The sequence below is a fragment of the Giraffa tippelskirchi genome, chromosome 13 (genome assembly GCF_054371585.1).
Source record: "Giraffa tippelskirchi isolate mGirTip1 chromosome 13, T2T-mGirTip1v1.2.pri, whole genome shotgun sequence".
NCBI classification, from domain to species: domain Eukaryota; kingdom Metazoa; phylum Chordata; class Mammalia; order Artiodactyla; family Giraffidae; genus Giraffa; species Giraffa tippelskirchi.
This window is the reverse complement of record NC_137287.1, coordinates 93952852-93973361: the sequence shown is the minus strand read 5'-3', so window position 1 is coordinate 93973361 and position 20510 is coordinate 93952852. Positions and strand designations below refer to the sequence as shown.

The window sequence follows — 20510 nt, the reverse complement described above, 5'->3', positions numbered from 1 at the left end:
ATCTCCTGCCAACCCAGAAATGCCTCTCCACAGATACAGGAAAGAAAGTTGTATTACTGAGTAAGCATTAAACCAGATGGTAATGCACATTTCAGTGTCCACTAATGAGATACAACAGAGAGAAATCCCACCCTTTTAAATATCCCAGCATATACGGTCCATTCTATACTTGTCCTCAAAATGAAGGTAACTTGTCTTTGTGTGAGAGGATTTGACACCACTGTTTGCTCTACACTCTTTCATAGTTTATTGTGAATTTACCTGGTAATTGGGGTGGCCACCTATGTTAGTTAATTGCCTTTACCCAAAGGAAAAAACAAAAAGGAAAACAAACTTGAATCTTTAATGCAAGCAGATGGTTATAGTTTGGACCCATTCCCACAGAGAAAGGGTAGGGTGGCTGGCTTGCTTGATGTTTACATTTGAAAGGGATGGCTCTTAAGCCCTTAACAAAAACCGTGTCTGCTTTGTAATGCTGACTAAAGAGATTTACATATGTTTCAAAAGGATCAGAAGTTTTTTAAATGCAAATTTTCTTACCAAAATGCTCTAAGAACCGGGAGAAGGAAAACCTCTTTCTTTTGACAAGAAGAATAAAAGAAAATTTCAGTCTGCCTATCTACCTCCCTCTCTCCTTCCTTCCCTCCTTTTACCTTTCTTTCCCCTCTCCCCACTCCTTCCCACTCTTCCTTTCTCCCAATCCTTCCTCCTTTATATCACTGCCAGTGGTTGATACAAGAAGGAATCAACCTTGAGTTGATCTAAAACTTGAGCCTTGATCTGCTGGGGTAACTGCCCTGAGAAACCAACCCAGAGAAAGTAGCCTTTGATTCAAACTTCCAGTAAATGCACACAATTACTGATGGGCTGCCAGAACAATTGGGAAGCTAGGCAGGTGCAAAGACTCCCAAGAGATTAGTGGATAAGAATTTCTCTGAAATCCTGCCAGACAGTGCCCCTGACTACTGGACTGTTTGTGAAGACTTCTACAAGGAAAGTTACTTAGTAAAAGTGTTAGTTGCTCAATCATGTCCACTTCTTTGGGACTCCATGGACTGTAGCCCACCAGGCTCCTCTGTCCATGGAATTTTCCAGGCATACTGGAGTCGGTTGCAATTTCCTCCTGGGGGAATCTTCCCAACCCAGGAATCGAACCTGAGTCTTTTGCACCTCCTGCATTGCAAGCAGATTCTTTACCATCTGAGCCACCAGGGAAGCCCATATCACTTATATGGAATGTCCAAAAAAGGGCAAATATTCAGAGACAATAAATAGATAAGTGATTGCCTAGGACCAGGGACAAAATTGGGGAATGACGGGTTCAAAGTTTTACAGAGTAGCTGTACCATTTTTCATTCTCGCTAGCAATGTTAGAAAGGTTAAGATTTCCCCACATCCTCATCACACTTGTTTGATTATAGCTGTTCTAGTGTATGAGAATTTGAGAAATGGCATGTCACGGTTTTTTTAAATTTTGTTTTGGCTGTACTAGGTCTTTGTTGCTGCCCATGGGCTTCTAGTTGTGAGCAGGGGCTACTCTTCTTTGGGGTGCACAAGCTCCTCGTTGTGGGGGCTTCACTTGTTGCAGAGCACAGGCTCTAGGCATGTGGGCTTCAATAGCTGTGCATAGTCTTAGTTGCCCTGCTGCATGTAGGATCTTCCCACATCAGGGGTTGAACCTGTGTCCACTGCATTGACAGGGGGATTCTTAACCACTGGACCACTTGGCAAGCACTGTGATTTTGATTTGCGTTTCCCTAATGACTAATGATTCCCTGATGGCTCAGATGGTAAAGCGTCTGCCTGCAATGAAGGAGACTTGGGTTCAGTCCCTGGGCCCGGAAGATCCCCTGGAGAAGGAAATGGCAACCCATTCCACTACTCTTGCCTGGAAAATCCCATGGACAGAGGAGCCTGGTAGGCTACAGTCCATGTGGTTGCAAAGAGTCGGACACGACTGAGCGAGTTCTCTTTCTCTTTCTCTTTAATGACTAATGAAGTCAAGCATCCTGTTGGCCATTTGTATGTCTTCTTTGGAGAACTATTCAAATTCTTTGGCCAGTGTTAAAAATTGCGTTATCATTTTACTGTTGACCTACAAGAGTTCTTTGTGAATCTAGATACAAGCCCCTTATTGGATATACAGTTTGCAGATATTTTCTCCCATTCCATGGGATTTCTTTTTACTTTCTTGATGGTATCTTTTGAAATACAGAAGTATTCTTTTACCCTATGTGCTTATGGTATTGTATAAAAGAAATCAGTGCCTAACTAATCCCAAATCATAAAGGTTTGCTCCTATGTTTTTTTTATAAAGTTACATAGATTTATCTCTTTGTATTTAGGTCCATAATTCATTTTGAGTTAATTTTTGTATCTGATGTGAAGTTGGCATCCAAACTTATCTTTTTTTTTTTCCCAAACTTATATTTTTGCATGTGGTTAGCTAGTTGTTCCTGCAACATTTGCTGAAAAGACTATTTTTTACTATTGAATTTTGGGAGTACATTTGTGTACTATTGAATTTTGGGAGCACATCTGTTGAAAATCAGTTGAATGTAAGAAATTATTTCTGAACTCTCATTTCTGTCCCATTGACCATATGTCTGTCCTTATGCTAGTATCACACTCTTGATTTCTATAGCTTTGTAGTAAGTGTAGTTAAGTTTTGAAATTGGGAAGCCTAAGTCCTCCAACTTTGTTCTTATTTTTCTAAATGGTCATGGCTGTTCTGGGTTCCTTGAATTTCCATATGAATTTTAGGATGAATTTGTCAGTTTCAGTAACATCAACAAAAAGCCAGCTGATATTTCATAAGAGATTGCATTGAATCTATAGACCATTTAGGGGTATATTGCCATTCTAATGGGGCTTCCCAGGTGGTGCTAGTGGTAAAGAACCCACCTGCCAATGCAAGAGACCTAAGAGACAGATTTGAGCCCTGGGTCGGGAAGATTCCCTGGAGGAAGGCACGGCAACCCACTCCAGTATTCTTGCCTGGAGAATCCCATGAACAGAACAGCCTGGTGGGCTACAGTCCATAGGGTTGCTTGGAGTTGGGCACTATTGAAGCGACTTAGCATGCTTTGTTGTTCCATTGCTCTGTTGTATCCGACTCTGCGACCCCAGGGACTGCAGCACAGTTTGGGTTTGCTCAAACTTATGTCCATTGAGTCGGTGATGCTGTCTTACCTCTGCCACCCCCTTCTCCTTGTGCCTTCAATCTCTTCCAACCTCAGGGTCTTTTCTAATGAGTCGAATCTTCGCATCAGGTGGCCAAAGTGTTGGAGCTTCATCTTCAGCATGAGTCCTTCTAATGAATATTCAGAGTTGATTTCCTTAGGATTGACTAGTTTGATCTCCTTGCTGTCCAAGGCAAGGGACTCTATAAAGTTTTCTCCAACCCACAATTCAGAAGCATCAGTTCTTCGGCGCTCAGCCTTATTTATGGTTCAACTCTAACATCTGTACATGACTATTGGGAAAACCATAGCTTTGACTATATGGACCTTTGTTGGAAAAGTAATGTCTCTGCTTTTTAATATACTGTCTAGGTTTATCATTGATTTTCTTCCAAGGAGGCAGCGTCTTTTAATTTTATGGCTGCAGTCACTGTCCACAGTGATTTTGGAGCCCAAGAAAATAAAGTCTGTCACTGTTTCCATTGTTTCTCCATTTGCCATGAAATGATGGGTCAAGATGCCATGATCTTCGTTTTTTGACTTAGCACACACACACCTTCTTAACAGTATTAAGCCTTCTAGTTTATGAACCTGGAATGTCTATTTCTTTAGTTTTTTATTATCTTTCAGCAGTGTTTTATAGTTTTCAGTGTTTACATCTTATGCTGATTTTGTTAAAGTTACTGTGCAAAGTATTTTATGCTTTTTCAAGGTATTGTGAATGGAATTATCTTAATTTTGTTTTTTGATTGTTCATTATTAGTATATATTTAGAAATAGAGTTGATTTCTGTTTGTTGATCTTGTGTCATGCAACCATGCTGAACTATTATTTCTACTATTTCTTTAGTTGATTAGGGTTTTGTTTATACAAGGATTGTATTGTTTGCTTAAAAAGACAGTTTTACTTTTTCCTTTCCTATCTGTACACCTTCTTTAAAAAAAATTTTTTTTGGAGGACTATTTGGCCTGACAAGAAACTCCAGTACGCTGTTGAATAAAAGTGGTGAGAATGAACATCATTGTCTTGTTCCTGATCTTAGGGAGAATGAATTCAGTCTTTTTCCATTATGTATGATATTGGCCTTAGTGTTTTCATACATGTCCTTTTTCAGGTTGAGAAATTTTCCTTCTCTTCCTGGCTTTTTGAGGGCTTTGATTGGGTACTGAATTTTGTCACATACTTTTTCTGTATCTTTTTCTATAATCATGTGGTTTTGTTCTTTAGTTTATTAATACTATACATTATACTAATTGATTTAAGGATATTAAACCAGCCTTTCATCTCTGGAGTAAAGCCCATTTGCTCATGATGTATAATTCTTTTTACTGTGTTGTTGGGTTCAGTTTTTTTTAATTAATTAATTTTAATTGGAGGCTAATTACTTTACAATATTGTGGTGGTTTTTGCCATACGTTGACATGGATTCAGTTTTCTAGTGGGGTATTTTGTGTCTATTTTCATATAGGATATAGATCTGTTCTGTAGTTTTCTTTCTTGTGATGACTGTCTGATTTTGGTACTAGAGTAGTACTGACTTCATAGAGAGAGTTGGGAAGTATTCCCTCCTCTTGCATTTACTGAAAGAGTTTGCAAAAAGATTGGTATTAATTCTTCTTGAAGTGTTGATAGAATTCACCAGTGAAGCTATCTGGTCTTGAATTTTTCTTTGTGGGAAGATTTTTGATTATTCATCCAAGCTCTTTACTTAGTAGGTAAGTAAAGTATAATACAGGCAGATTTCTGTTTCTGCTTCACTCAGTTTGGGTAGCCTGTATTTTATAGGAATTTTTCTATTTCATCTAAGTGGTCAAATTTGGGGCATACAGCTGTTCGTATTATTATCTTGCAGGCAGCTTTTAGCTATATGTGTTTTCCTATTTAACCTTTTGAATGGTTTTTGTTTTGTGTCTGATTTTATTTTATCCTTTTCTTTTTGCAAAGTTTCTAAATATTGTGAAGTTTTTTCAGAGCTTGCTTTCTTATTTTATGAATACAGTGATCCCTCAAGCCTCCCTGAATTTACTAAAGTTAATATTTTTCATTCTCTTAAATTTCTTGCACTAATCCTTCCTTCAGAGTTAGTTGTTCCACGTGTTGATCTTGGTGATGCCTTTAGCTTGGTAATTTTCTCAGACTAGTGATTCCTCAAGCTTGATTTGTATCTTTAACTCAATGTCTAGGCTTATGAGTACTGGGTATACTGAGCTTTTGTGAAGGTGTGGTGTGATGTCCTAAGGGAAAGGCTGGCTAGCTAGTACCAGGACTCTCCAACTCTGGTCTGCCCTGGCTGTTGATGAATGGTCTGTATTCCTCCCTCAGTGAAGGGAAGAAGGAGCATCAGACTAAGTGTCTGGATGTGTTTGGCATGTTCATGGTTGTGCCAAGTGCCTCCCCCCTTGGGGTATTCTGAATACTTCTAGAAATTCAGTGCTTCAGAAGTATCCCTCTCTACTTCTCATAGCACTTTTTCCTCTTATCCCAAACCCTTGCTTTTACATTTCTTCTATACTTTCAGTGAAATTTGAAGGGGAAGAGAGAGAGAAGCATTTGTTCAGTGTTTTTATCAAATCAACACATTGTATACTTTAAATGTGCACATGAGATTTATGCAATATTCCATGTCAGTTATATCTCAATAGAGTTGAAGAGAAGAAAAGACAGGTCTGCTTACAGACTGTGCACTACATGAGTGGCCCCACCTGAACTCTGCAGTGCACAGTTGTCCTGAGCAGCCCTGAGAGGTCCATGCATCATATTTCTTTCTAGTTGTGAAGCCCTGTATGCATCAAGAATCAGTAATTCCACTTATAAAAATGTTTACTTATGGTTATTTTGCTAAAATGAAAAGTTGAAAGCAAACTATCAGAATGTAAGGAAATGGTTAAATAGCTATTTGGCTTCATAAAAGTCATTCTACCATTTTAAGTTTTGTTTATATTAGATGAAATAATGTAAAATAATTGTGATCTACATTTTAAAAAATCAAAATTGAATATTAATATAAACACAACTGTGTGAAACTGTATAGAAAAAAATACTGGAAGGAAAGATTCCAAAAATGGACAGTGATCTCTGGGTGGTGGAATTGTATGTAATTTTTTTCTAATTCCTTGTATTTTTCAAATTTACTATCATGAGCATGTATTATTTTTAAGGTGAATAACAACAAAAACTTTTTTTAATGCCTATGGACTTTTTACCTTGCTGTAGTATATTTCTGATTTTCCTGAACTCACTCTTTTTTGATGTTTTGATCTTATTTCTCAAACTAATTTTTGGTAGTTTTGATGATTATTTAGAGGCAATAAGGAACATAGATGGTTGCAAATAAATCTTGTGGAATGTATTCCACCCAGCTCTACCATAGGACAAGCCCCTTAAAATTCTTTCTTTTAGCTTGCCAGTGCAATGGCCACAGCAAATGCATTAATCAGAGTATCTGTGAGAAGTGTGAGAACCTGACCACGGGCAAGCACTGTGAGACCTGCATATCTGGCTTCTATGGCGATCCAACCAACGGGGGAAAATGTCAACGTAAGTCAATTTTTTCAGGGTCACTGATTGCAAACCAGGTGGCACATCATGTGTCTGTTTTTCTTGATTAGCTTGGAGGAAGAAAGCCACTTGGTTTCAGATAATGCGTTTCTTAAGTTACACTTGTCAGGAGGTCAGCTGAACTGGAAGAGAGAGAGCAGAGCTGCCTAGTGTCAAAGTAGATATTAAAGAATCTAGTCAAAAATGAAGGAGTTAAAGCCTTTAATCAGTTACTGTGATGATGGAAGCAAAAGGCTTACACTGAAAGAGCACTGACTCTCCTTGTTCTACTTTCCTTCTTGGAATGGTGCGCTATTTGAGCATCAAGTGAATTAGCGTAGGCTTGGGGGTCAACATGCCATTGAGGGGGCCCTGAACTAAAGATCCAGCGAAAGCTTCTTATGGACCCTGGAGTGGAGAGATGGTGGGGGGAAAGGCTAGTAGGAGTGGAGAAATACCTGGGATGGAGAGTGGGTAAAGCCTCTTTGAGGTTCCCCTCCTCCTCCATGTGGAAGCTTAGCAGAGATGCCTGAAGAAGACCTCTGCCTGAGGCCTCAGATACAGAGACCTAGGAGTGAAGGCACCTGAGCTGGGAATGCAAATATGTGATAGAGAGTGGCTGGCCAGGGAGCCTGAGCCCTTGACTCAACTCCACTAGAGAGTTCCACCCAGGCTGGTGTGAGGAAGGCAGCTTTCCCTGTAAGGCCCACCAGAGAAAACCTTTATCTTTGCCTATGGTTGGGCCTCGAAAGTCACATGTAGGTTTTTAACCAGGAGCTAGACTCCTCAATACTTCCAGTATTTTTAAAAATTTAAGTAGCCCCGTGTTTCCCCATACATGTCAGATTCCTGTAAACAAAAGGACACTTATTGTTAGCACACAAAGTATATTTTTTAAAATGACAAGTGATACCAATAAACTACTTTTCAGTTTGTTCTAGTTTTCAGTGGAAAGATCCATCAGGTATCAGGAAAAAAATAAGTAAGAAAGGAAAATCTCTAACTACTCCCCAAGTCCCACCTCCAAACTGCTTAGCATAGCCCTTGAAAATCTGATTGCAGAGCAGTCAGAAGAGAGCTAGTGTCCTAGTGGAACCTCTCTGGGATTCATTTTCCTCATCTGTAAAATGGGGATAATAGGGTGGTTGGTGAAATGAAAGCAGTCAGCAGGACATGACAAGGAGATGTGAACAATCATTATTACTCTTCAGATGTCCTTTCTTACTGTTCTTATGTAAAGCTCAGATTAAAAGGTATTAAGTAAAAATACTTTTTTATTCTTGTGAATAGATTTCATCCATTAAATAGTAATCAAGAGTACCTGACATTATTGAATGATTGGTATATATTGATGCAAGGCATTGTGCTGGCAGCCCCCTGAGACAATGTGCTTTTATTATCCCCAAGATAGAGTAGCCTAACCAAGGGAGTAGATAGAGTAGCCTAACCAAGCTCTGTGAGATTTGGCCATGCTGAGAACCAATTCAGGAAATGTGACTAGCTACTGGGTGTGGTTGTACCACTATGATGAGGGTGCCGTCATTCCTGTTATGTTCAACTGCTATCTTAAAAAGTTACATTCTCCTCTGTGGCAATTGTAGGGCTTGAGTACAGTTGTCCTGAACTTACTGTTGTTTAGTTGCTAAGACATGTCCAACTATTTGCAACCCTATGGATCGTGTAGCCTACTAAGCTAGGCTCTTCTGTCCATGGAATTTCCCAGGCAAGAATACTGGAGTGGGTTGCCATTTCCTTCTCCAAGGTAACTTCCTGACCCAGGGATTGAACCTGTGTCTCCTGCATTGGCAGGTGGATTCTTTACCACTGAGCCACCTAGGAAGCCGTTTCCAGGACTTAGAGCTAGCTTTATTTTTCAGTCACAATCTATAATAGAAAGCATAATTTAAAAATACTATGATTGGCACCAAGTCTCTAATGTTTTCTTCTTAGAACTGTATAGTCCTTAATCTTTAGATAACAGCGATGATTTTTTGAATGCTTACTGTATTTCATTCATGTATTATCTCATTTAATCCTCCCCAAAATCCTACAGGATAGGCATTATTATTACCTCCTTCACATGAACGAGGAAGCCAGCTTAGAAAGGGAGCTAAATGGAGGGGCCTGAATTCAAACCTGGGCAGATTGACTATAGGCCTTTGCTTTTGTTAATATATTGCACCTCTCTCCATCCTCAGCAGAACCCAGAGTTGAACCCTTGTGTTTCTCACTGCAGCGTAAATTTTCTTTACCACTGCACTATTCTATTCATAGGTTTCTTTGGGTGATATTCATTCTCCATGGGATTTATTAAGTACACCTATCTCTAGCCTAATACTTCTCATTTATTCACAGAAAAACAGGTTGTCGAGTGAAAAGGTATTGAGGAAAAAGATCATTTATTTCAGCTGGAGTAAAAAGTTTGTCATAGGTCACACACAGATGTTGGATGAAAGGTGGACATGTATTGGTGGCTAGAGGAGGGAGATGACAAGAGTCGTTTGCTCTGAAGGCTAAGAAGAAGGCAGGCAAGGGTGCTGAATCCTGGAGGGCCTCTGAAACATGACCTGCCATTGGAATCCTCCCTCAGCTCTGAGCCCTGGTACGATTTGAAATGTGGCCATTGGCAGAGCCTAGCCAGACCAACCCTCCCTGCGGGCAGCAGTCATTGCTCTGAGGTCTCTGTGGGGACAGAGATTGTGTCTGTGTGCCCACACTGAAGATGCTTCAGAAATGTTTATTGAGTAGATGAAAGAATCGTGATAGAATCGTAACAGAGTCTGTTACATCCCAAAGAGGGACAGCCTCAAATGGCAGTGGACACTTGATGTTCTCTTTCATCCTGACTGGTGACTTTGACTCCCTTAATGTTGGCTTTGACATTATTTGAGATAAATCACCAGCTTGAAAAAAAAGAATTTTACCTATTAAATGAATGCTTTTATTTTACCTATCTTTCCAGTTGAATCCAATTCAGACAGAATTACTTGTTTTGGGGAAAGTCTGATAGTGGTTATCTTTTAAGCCAATTGTGACCACCCCCTTTCCTTTTCCTTCTCCCCAGCATGCAGGTGCAATGGACATGCGTCACTATGCAATACCAACACGGGCAAGTGCTTCTGCACCACCAAGGGTGTCAAGGGGGATGAATGTCAGCTGTAAGTACCACACTCCTGGGACTCCTGGCACCATCCACACCTCACCAGGGAGTGTGAAGGGGCTGTGAAACTGCCTGAACCCCAAGAGCCACCCTCTTCCCTGGGCCTTGTTGCCATGGGCTCTGAGGAATCCTCAAGTCGATTGATTTGAAATTTTCCCCTTTCTGCTTCAGATAGGTCTGATTTAGTCACCCTCCATACTGAGGAGGTTGTCATTATAGCAGTAATTCCTTAATGGCTCTTTAAATCACATTTTTATGTTTGAGTGACACTGACAATTCCTGGGTTGCTAATTTGGATTAGTCTTTTCAGTAAAGGCTCTATTTTTGTCATGTTGGGAGATTTTCTTAAAAGATAGAGTTGGAAGAACTGGTATTCCAGGACAAGATCTTATTTAGCATTTTGGTTGTCTAATTGTAGAGAGTTCCTCTTGCTTTTAACACATCCCTCCCTGTTCTAGCATTTTCCTTAGTGATGTATATCAAACATCATCCAGGGAAGAGTTTGGGGTCCCCATCCACGAAGGTGCAAATAGCATCAGGCAGATTTGGAGATTAAGCCCTGGCTGTGCCTCCAACTGAGTAGGGTGCTGTAGAAGAAAATCACTTACCTGCGTTAAGCTCCGTTTCCCCCATCTATCAATAGTGAGGCTAGTGATAATTGTTTTTAGTGTCCTGGTGAGTTGAAATGAGAGATTGTTCCTCAGTTTCTCTCTACCTCATGAGGGAGAAAACCTCATGAAACAAGTTCTAGTTTCACTTATTCTCTCAAGCAGAGACTTGAGAGAAATGTTTAGTAGTATCAAAACATTGACCTGATATAAGCAGATAGTCACTGGTAAATTTTTTCTTAAACAATGCTTGTAACGTCACTAATGATTGAGACTTTGATAGTGGCATTCAGGAGGAAATTGCTCTGTCTATATTTTATAATAATATATAGGTTTCCTGTTTTTATGCTGCTCTGAAGCCAATACATGAAGAGTCTAATCAGAGATTAAATTTAGTTTTTAAATCTAGGTTCCTTTAAACACAAAAACGTAATAGAGCAAATTTAATCACCCCTGCCTTCTGTTAATGGTAGACAATGAAGAAATGAGGTGTAGGTTCAGTGAAAGACTTTCTCTTTAGGAAATTTTAGATATAAACAAGTGCTAGTAATACTAGATAAAAAGACATAAAACATCCTTGAATTATTTATTTGGGAAAAGTGCTTGACTCAAGCTTTCCCCTCCTTTCATCATGGTTCCTAGCTATTGTGCCTTCCTGAATCAGTTTGTTAAGTGGGAGCTTGGGTTTTACTGATGTTCATGGATGATATTTATGGGGAAATTAATAATTCTTTTTGACTAGAACTCTTTTTCTCCAGACTGGTGAACCATATCCAAGAGTTTTTAGTTTTGGTTGTTGTTTTTTTTTTTTAAGTGATCCTTGGTGTTTGGCCTTCTCTCACTTGTGTTTAAAGAACAGGTTCAATTTATCTATGGAGAATAGGAAGTGTGAGAAATGAATATATGAAAAAAAATATTTTTATTTATTTATTTTTCAATAACAACTCTGATTTTATTGCAGTAATAGAAACTGAGAGCTAGGTGACCCTAGGAGAAAAACATATGTAAGACAGCTTTTCTTTCACTCAGCCACTATTTACATCTTTTGGCATAGTCTCATCTAAACAGTTTGCCTTTGTCACAGTCTTACCACACATACACATTCCAAGATGGATAAAAACTTATGACTTTATTAGCAACTAACCGCAGGTAAATCGATTTGAAAAATGCTTTAACTGCACTTTTAGAAGAATATTTGTTTATACAAAAGTGAAAATATGTTTTCATGAAAAGAAAATTGGATCTAAATTTTATTTTATTTGAGTTTATCTTATATGCTTTGGCAAATGTTTATTGGTCGTTGGTGGTGTGAACTACTGGACAGTCAACATTGAAAATGAATGCAGACTCTTGTTAGTCCATCTGATTTCAGCAACAGTGAAGAATGTAATTACACTGACTCAAAAAGTATAGTTTATATAAAAGGACCTGCTTGATTTTAAAGTGAATGTAGATTCACTATTGAATGTAGATAACAATAGAAAATAATCTTCATTGTTTCCCCTAGGTGTGAGGTAGAAAATCGATACCAGGGAAACCCTCTCAAAGGAACGTGTTATTGTAAGTGTTTTTGCTGTTCTTCTTTGTCTAGAAGGAAAGTAATTCAATAAAACTTCATTATTTTCTTTAATATGGTTTGAGAATGCTAAGTGCTATAGGAATATAGTAACCACCTATGGAAGTGGCTCTTAATTTGATGTGTCATATTCTACTAAATTTAATTCACATGTGAACACTATTTTAAGTTGTTTTAAGTCTGGTTGTGGTTTATATTAATATGTCTATAGCAGTTATCAGGGAAGAGTACAGAGATAAACATCTCTGGCTTTCCTTATTTGTATTCTCTTGAAACCTTATTTCATTTGCCATTATCTACTTGGGGTCATCATATTTCATATTTTAGGATTGATCAAAAACAGAATTCTAAAAATATAGTTGAAGTTATCATTCTCTGAAACTGATTTGTGTTAACCACCTCTTTAGGAATTAATATGTAAAATAAAATGTGTAATGACTAATGATGCACAGTAAACCAGATCCTTGTGGGTAAATGCATTTTCTTCCTATATGAGAATCTATATACTAGGCCAGATTATGGAACCAGAGAAAAATGAGCTAATGTTTTCATATTCTACTATGATCATATACCCATACCATCTGGGTTTAAATAGCATCCCTTCAAAATTCACGTCCACCTAGAACTTAATAAATGTGTTTTTTCTAGAAAAAACAAGAGAAAAACTTCATGACCTTGCATATGGGAAAGACTTTTTCAGTATGATTCCATAATCATAATTCATAAAAGAAAAAAATTTTTATTTGGGACTTATAAAAATTTAAAACCTGTGTTTTAAGAAATACCATTAAAAAAATAAACAACTAAAAACAAGCTACAGACTAAGAAAAATGTTTACAAAGCACATCTTTGATTAAGAATTCTTTGTTCAAAATATATAAAGAACTCCTACAACTGAATAACGGGACGGTGTCAGTTAAAAACGGGCAAAGATTTGAAAAGACATTTCACCAAAGAAGATAAATGAATTGCCAATAAGCACATGAAAAAATGGGTAACATTATTAGACTTTTGGGATATGTGTGCTAAAACCACAGTGAGATATACCCCTAGTATTATTGAAATCAAAAGCCAATACCGCAGCTTAATAGAAGTAAACTGGATTCTTATATCTGCTTCTGCATTCAGTCTGTTGTGCTATGTCTCTTTGGTTAAAGTATGCACGCACACACACACACACACACACACACACACACACACACACAACCTGGCCCCACCACATATAGTTGAAAAGGATGGAGTGGTTTTTTGTTGTTGTTTCTGATGCACCATTCGTCATGCAGGATGAGGGCTCGAACCCATGCCACCTGCATTGGATTGCAGAGTCTTAACCAGGTGTCCTATTCATCATAGGAGATTGGAGTGCAAAAGTAGGAAGTCAAGAGATACCTGGAATAACAGGCAAGTTTGGCTTTGGAGTACGAAGTGAAGCAGGACAAAGGCTAACAGAATTCTGCCAAGAGAACACACTGGTCATATCAAACACCTGTTTTCAACAAATGAGACGACTTTACACATGGACATCACCAAATGGTCAGTACAGATTGATTACATTATTTGTAGCCGAAGATGGAGAAGCTGTATACAGTCAGCAAAAACAAGACCTGGAGCTGACTGTGGCTCAGATCGTCAGCTCCTTACAGCAAAATTCAGGCTTAAACTAAAGAAAGTGGGGAAAACCACCAGGCTAGTCAGGTACAACTTAAATCAGATCCCCTATGAATATACAGTGAAGGTGAGGAATAGATTCAAGGGATTAAATCTAGTAAACCGAGTACCTGAAAAGGTATGGACAGAGGTTCAAAATATTATACAGGAGGCAGCAAATAAAACATCCCAAAGAAAACAAATGCAAGAAGGCAAAGTGGTTGTCTGAGGATGCTTTACGAATAGCTGAGGAAGGAAAGGGAGAAAGGGAAAGGTACACCAAACTAAATGCAGAGTTCCAGAGAATAGCAAGGAAAAACAAGAAGGCCTTCTTCAATGACAATGAAAAGGAATAGAGGAAAACAGCAGAAAGGGAAGACTAGAGATCTCTTCAAGAAATCAAAGGGACGTTTCATCCAAAGACAGGCACAGTAAAGGACAGAAATGGTAAAGATCTAATAGAAGCAGACGAGATCAAGAAGAGATGGCAAGAATACACAGAAGAACTGTACAAAAAAGATCTTAATGACCCAGAAGGTGTGGTCGCTCACCCAGAGCCAGACTTTCTGGAGTGTGAAGTCAGCTGGACCTTAGGAAGCACTGATGCCAATAAAGCTACTGGAGGTGATGGAATTCCAGTAGAGCTATTTAAAATCTTAAAAGATGATGCTGTAAAGGTGTTGCACTCAATATGTCAGCAAATTTGGAAAACCCAGCAGTGGCCACACGACTGGAAGAGGTGAATCTTCATTCCAATTCCCAAGAAGGGCAGTACTAAAGAATGTTCGAACTACTGGACAATTGCACTCATTTTGAATGCTAGTAAGATTATGCTCAGAACTCTTCAAGCTAGGATTCAGCATTACATGAACTGAGAACTTCCTGATATTCAAGCTGGGTTTAGAAAACGGAGGAACCAGAGATCAAATTGCCAGCATTCGCTGGATCATCGAGAAAGCAAGGGAATTCCAGAAAAACACCTACGTCTGTTTCATTGACTACACTAAAGCCTTTGACAGCGTGAATCATTACAAACTGGAAAACTCTTATAAAGAGATGGGAATACTGTCTCCTGAGAAACCTGTATGTGGCTCAAGAAACAACAGTTAGAACCTCATATGAAACAACTGACTGGTTCAGAATTGAGAAAGGAGTATGACAAGGCTGTTTACTGTCATCTGCTTATGTAACTTATATGCAGAGCACATCATAGGAAAGGCAGGGCTGGATAAATCACAAGCTGGAATCAAGATTGCCAGGAGAAATGTCAACAACCTTAGATATGCAGATAATACCACTTTAATGGCAGAAAGTGAAGAGGAACTTAAGAACCTCTTGATGAGAGTGCAAGAGGAGAGTGAAAAGGCCAGCTTAAAACTCAATGTTAAAAAAAAACTAAGATCATGACATGAGGTCCCATCACTTCATGGCAAACAGATGGGGAAAGAATGGAAACAATGACAAATTTCCTCTTCCTGGGCTAGTAGATGGCGACTGCAGCCATGAAATTAGACGATGCTTTCTTCTTGGCAGGAAAGCTGCAACAAACCTAGACAGTGTGTTAAAAAGCAAAGACATCACTTTGCTGGCAAAGATTTGTATAGTCAAGGCTATGGTCTTTCAAGTAGTCATGTACAGATGTGAGAACTGGACAATAAAGAAGGCAGAGTGCCAAAGAATTGATGTTTTCGAACTGTGGTGCTGGAGAAGGTTCTTGAGAGTCCCTTGGACAGCAAGGAGATCAAACCAGTCAATCTTAAAGGAAATCAACCCTGAATACTCATTCGAAGAACTGATGCTGAAATTGAAGCTCCAGTACTTTGGCCACCTGATGCAAACAGCCGACTCATTGGAAAAGACCTTGATCCTGGGAAAGATTGAAAGCAGGAGGAGAAGGGGGCGACAGAGGATGAGATTGTTGGATGGCATCACTGACTCAATGGACACGAGTTTGAGTAAACTCCAGGAGTTGGTGATGGACAGGGAGGCCTGGCATGCTGCAGTCCATGGGATCACAGAGTTGGACACAGCTGAGCGACTGGACTGAACTGAATTGAACTGATGGATGTTATCCTTTGATACTGTACCAAAACCAGGCAGCCGATCATTTCTTAGAGGTTAGTTTATAGTGTGGAACCTGAAACCACATCAATTAATTTTTTGTAATCTAGTACATTTAATATATTTCTGTCTTGAAAAATAAAAGCCAATAGCAGTGATGTGGAGAAATTGAAACACTTATAAAGTTTTTGTGAGAATATAAAATGGTTTTCCACTTTGGAAAATCATTTGGGCATCTTTTGAGTAGTGAAAAATAAACTTGTAAACAACTCCCCATTCCCATCTTCCCTTACCCACTAGCAATCACCATTTTACTTCCTGTCTCTGTGAATTTGGTACCTGGGTACCTCATATAAGTGGAATTATACAGTATTTGTCTTCTTGTTTATTTATTTATTTTATCTCATTTGGCATAATGTCCTCAAGATTCATTCATGTTGTTGCATGTGTCAGAATTTCCTTTCTCTTTGAGACTGAGAGTGATATTCCATTGTATATACCACATTTTGTTTATCCATGTATCTGTCGATGGACATTTGGATTGCTTCCACTACTGGGCTATAATTTCTTTGACTGCTATGAACATGGTTGTACAAATAGCCCTTCAGCATCCTCCTTTCTGTTTTTTTTGGTATGTACTCAGAAGTGGAATTGCTGGATCGTTTGATAATTCTGTTTTCAATTTTTTGAGGAACCTTTGGAGAAACATCTATTCAAGGCTTTTGCCCATTTTCAAATCAAGTTGTTGAATTGTGCAATACTTTTTAGAATTAAATTATACCATGTTTAGCCAGTAGGCTCGTTTTCAAGCTCTGTTCTTTTGCTACATTAGTCTTTGAATGCTTCCTTGCTTTCTAGAATAAGTTAACTGAGACAGGTATTCCTTGCCCTGGACCTGGAGTCAACCATTTTTGCATGGAGTTTTGGTTTCTTTTATACCATTAATTTATATCTTTGTATCTTTAAACATGAATAGACAATCAATCAATATTTGTAGGTGAGTTTGGTGGGAGCCTAAAATCTCAACCACGGTCATGATGCAAGGAAGTTTTGGTGGGTTAACTCAAACAAAATATTATTGCTCACAACTTTGCTAAAAGTACTTTCCTGACTATTGAATATTTATGAGAAAATCGATCTGTATCTCTAGAGACATACTGTGTTTTGTTTCAGTTTTTAAATACATGTTTCTTTCTTTCCATAGATACTCTTCTTATTGACTATCAGTTCACCTTTAGCCTATCCCAGGAAGATGACCGCTATTACACAGCCATCAATTTTGTGGCAACACCTGATGAAGTAAGACATAAAAATCTTCTTACTTTGTTTTGAATTTGTGTGGATCTTTTCCTCGGTCATTATGGATAGAAGCGCTGCCTTAGCAGTGGTCTTCAGAGTGGAGTCCACAGGATAATGTTTAGAGGTACAGAAAAGAAATGTTAGACTCTGCATGTTATCTCCTTTCTATTTAAAAGGTAAGAATGGTTTTGTTAAGATTTACCATGGTCTGATACAAAGACTGAAATTGACTCCACACGTACTTGGTTTGTCCATCAGCCCATCACAGCCCCATACAGGAAAGGAGAGGAGACTGCAAGGGGAACTTCCTTGTTAGTGGGGCAGTGGCAGAACCCAGTTTTACTGCTTTAAAATAGAAATTAATACCAGTGATGCAGGCAGAGGTAACACTTAAGCTCCTAGAATGAGTTCTTAGCCTCATTAGGAGGTTAAAACAGTGAAGGCTTAGTTGCCCCATAAGAAGTCAGCCAGAAATTATTGAAATTACTGCTAAGTAACTGTTTAAAATATATTTTTATGTCTATTGTTAATGGTGAACACCAGCATGCCATAAGGTGTTACCTAGAAGTAAAAGGGAGCCAACACAGTGTGACATTTAAAAGTGAAGTGTCTAGAACATGAACACACACCTATATGATTTCTTCAATGAGATGTAAAGTCATTTAATACCTACTCTGGTACATAATGAAATTTTACTAAACTTGATAAATTATTTAGGCACTTCCTTGGAGGCTTATTACCAATATACACAAAGCCATTTACCATTACAAAAATATGATAAATATAACAATACATGGAAAACAATATGATAATGAGCCAAAGTATATTCCTTTGCTAACAAATGTTATCAGCAAGCATGGCTAAATTTAAGAAATAAATAAATCAGTAGAAAAATGAACTCCAGTATGGGATGTTTACAATTAAATGAAAGTAAGATTTGTTTTTATATTCCAGAGTTATACAGTGTATGTGTCTTGTTTTTTTACAAAAGCACTAGAATTTCAAGTTTACTAATCCTTTCTGTGGAAAGAAGTAATTGCTAGTAATTACCTGGTCAGGCAACTAAGATCCTACCTGCCGCAACATGGCCAAATAAATAGATATACACTTGAGCTGTCCCTTCAAGAGGATGGTGAGGCTTTATCAATAAATCAGAAGGTAACTGCTTTATGAGAGGAACTTCTGGTTTGGAAATCATGTTTTGGAAATAGCTGTTTGGGAATGCTTTCATAGTTGTAATTTTTATGCTGAAAAACCATCAAAAGAATGCTCTTTAAAACCTTTATTTTCTAACCCGTTTTAAAATTTTTCAGTGTGAAGAATTTCAGCAAGATTGCATTCAAAAATACAAAATACAGCATCTGACTCATTTGGAACAACAATTGTTTGACCCCAGGAAAGAGATTTATTAGCCAAGTTTTAGGGAAAACTAAAAATTAGTATCATGATTTGCCTAGCACAGCTGATGGTGCTCTTTTTCCAGGTGGCCCAGAGCATTCCTCAGAGATACCTGTTTCAGTTATTAAAACCAAGAGTCAAAATAAATTAAACTAGCTCTTCAAATTGCTGTATCTCCAAGTGGTATACAAAGTTTTCAAAGATAATAAAGCATATTCTGTCATTTCTCTTGAAATAATATTTTTAGTGAGAGAAAAATGTTCTTAATCATGGGTGAAGACAATCAAAAGTTTTAAAATTTAAAAAAAGAAAAATTAAAATTTAGTTTATTTCAGCTTCATGTGCTGTTTCTTAAAAACCATTTCCATTTTGGAGAACTTGACACTGTGTTTAATCTATGGGTTCAGAAGTACATAGATTTGATTTATAAACGACAGTTGATCAAGTGTTTTACTCTCCAGACATTTGGAAAAGGCTGCCCAAAGGATCCTTAAGAGACCGATTCTCCTTATATAGGTCACAGGATGTAGGTCATTGTGCTCTGGTGAGGGTCTTTTTTTAAAAGATACTTTTTCATAGAGTTTGGCATTTGATAAAGCATTAAATCTCCTGCTTTTATGGGAGGGAAATGAAACTTGTTTGGGGTATATGCTTATCTTCAGGTTAAAAATTTTGCTAACTGTCCTTTAAACTTTGAGTTTCTCTTAAGACATTAAAAATTTTATTTGTAATTAAGGAAGTTGAGAGTAGTAAAATTTAACTACCACTTTAAAACCAAGAAACTATTACAGTAATTAATTTTCTAATTATTTGTACATCTCACCAGCAAAACAGGGATTTGGACATGTTCATCAATGCCTCCAAAAACTTCAACCTCAACATCACCTGGGCTGCCAGCTTCTCAGGTAAAGACGCACCTAGAGAAGACCTTCCAAGTGGAGATAATTGGTTGAGAAAGAGTTGAGAAAAGGGGCTGTGGAGACAGACAGATGGACTTGAAACCTTAACCCTTTGCTACTTATTAGCTGGAAGACCTTGAGCAAGTATCTAAAACCTATCTCTAGACCCATAGGATTTTTCATCGTAAAAAGAAAGTAATAATACTTATCTCCTGCAGTTGTGTAGATTAAATTCAGCTATACCTGTCAGTGCCTGTCATGGTATCAAGCCCAGTACGTGCTCACTACCTCACCTGGCTAACACCATTAATACCATTGCTGCAGCTGCTGCTCTGGCTCTACCATCATCATCCATGCTTCAGAAGTGAAAAATGCAACATTTTTAATAGAATGTGATTTTAGTGGGTACAGAGAAAAATGTACTTTGGGAATTAAATAAAGCTTTATGAGCAAAGCTTTTGTTGTCTTGTTTACCTTACTATGATTTACTAAAGAAGATCTGCTGAGCAGAAAATCTACTAAAGAAAGAAAAGGTGGCCCTGATACAGTAGTTAAGAAGTAGCTCAGTGGACCTGGGTTTGAATTCTGCCTGTTACTTCAACTATGCTTTCTGAGCCAGTTTCCTCAGGTATGAAATGGGATAATGAAAATACCCAGCCATGTAGAATATCCTGAGGATCAAATGAGATAATAAATGGAAGTATTCAGTGTGGTGCTAGAAACGTGGTAAATTCTCATCAAATGGTAGTTATGTTTCATCATCATTATTACTGTCACAAGACTGTCTTTTGGTCAAAATATGACCAGTTAGACTGAAACAAAATAAAAACGTTACTTTGCACATCACTTTGTGTTTATCATGTCAGAGTCTGTTTGGAGAAAGGTAGCATCCCTGAGCATGTGATTGATTTCCAATGACAGTCGGACTCCAGCCATGGGAAAAGCCTGTTTCATGAGTCTTTATAAACGCTAGAATTCCTGGCTGAGGGACAATATTGAATGTTAAAGGACTGCTTGGAAATAAGATGAGTTTGTATCAGGTCAGGGGGATTTAAAGTCAGTTGTAGTTGGTAGCAGAAGGGACTGAGTGACCCCTAAAACTCCTTCCTCCCTGCTAGTGTTGAGACTTAAGGTCACTGCTAG

General features: G+C 38.2%; 1 protein-coding gene across 2 annotated transcripts in view; it reads left to right on the top strand.

The window, feature by feature from the left end:
- The window catches only part of ATRN (attractin), a 174077-nt gene that overhangs the window by 97240 nt on the left and 56327 nt on the right, over positions 1-20510 (top strand). For both annotated transcript variants that reach the window (XM_081558874.1, XM_081558873.1), the window contains exons 19-23: positions 6582-6719; positions 9784-9877; positions 11995-12047; positions 16976-17070; positions 19295-19373. In XM_081558874.1, the coding sequence (XP_081415000.1) occupies positions 6582-6719; positions 9784-9877; positions 11995-12047; positions 16976-17070; positions 19295-19373 (459 nt within the window). The remainder of the gene's footprint in view (positions 1-6581; positions 6720-9783; positions 9878-11994; positions 12048-16975; positions 17071-19294; positions 19374-20510) is intronic.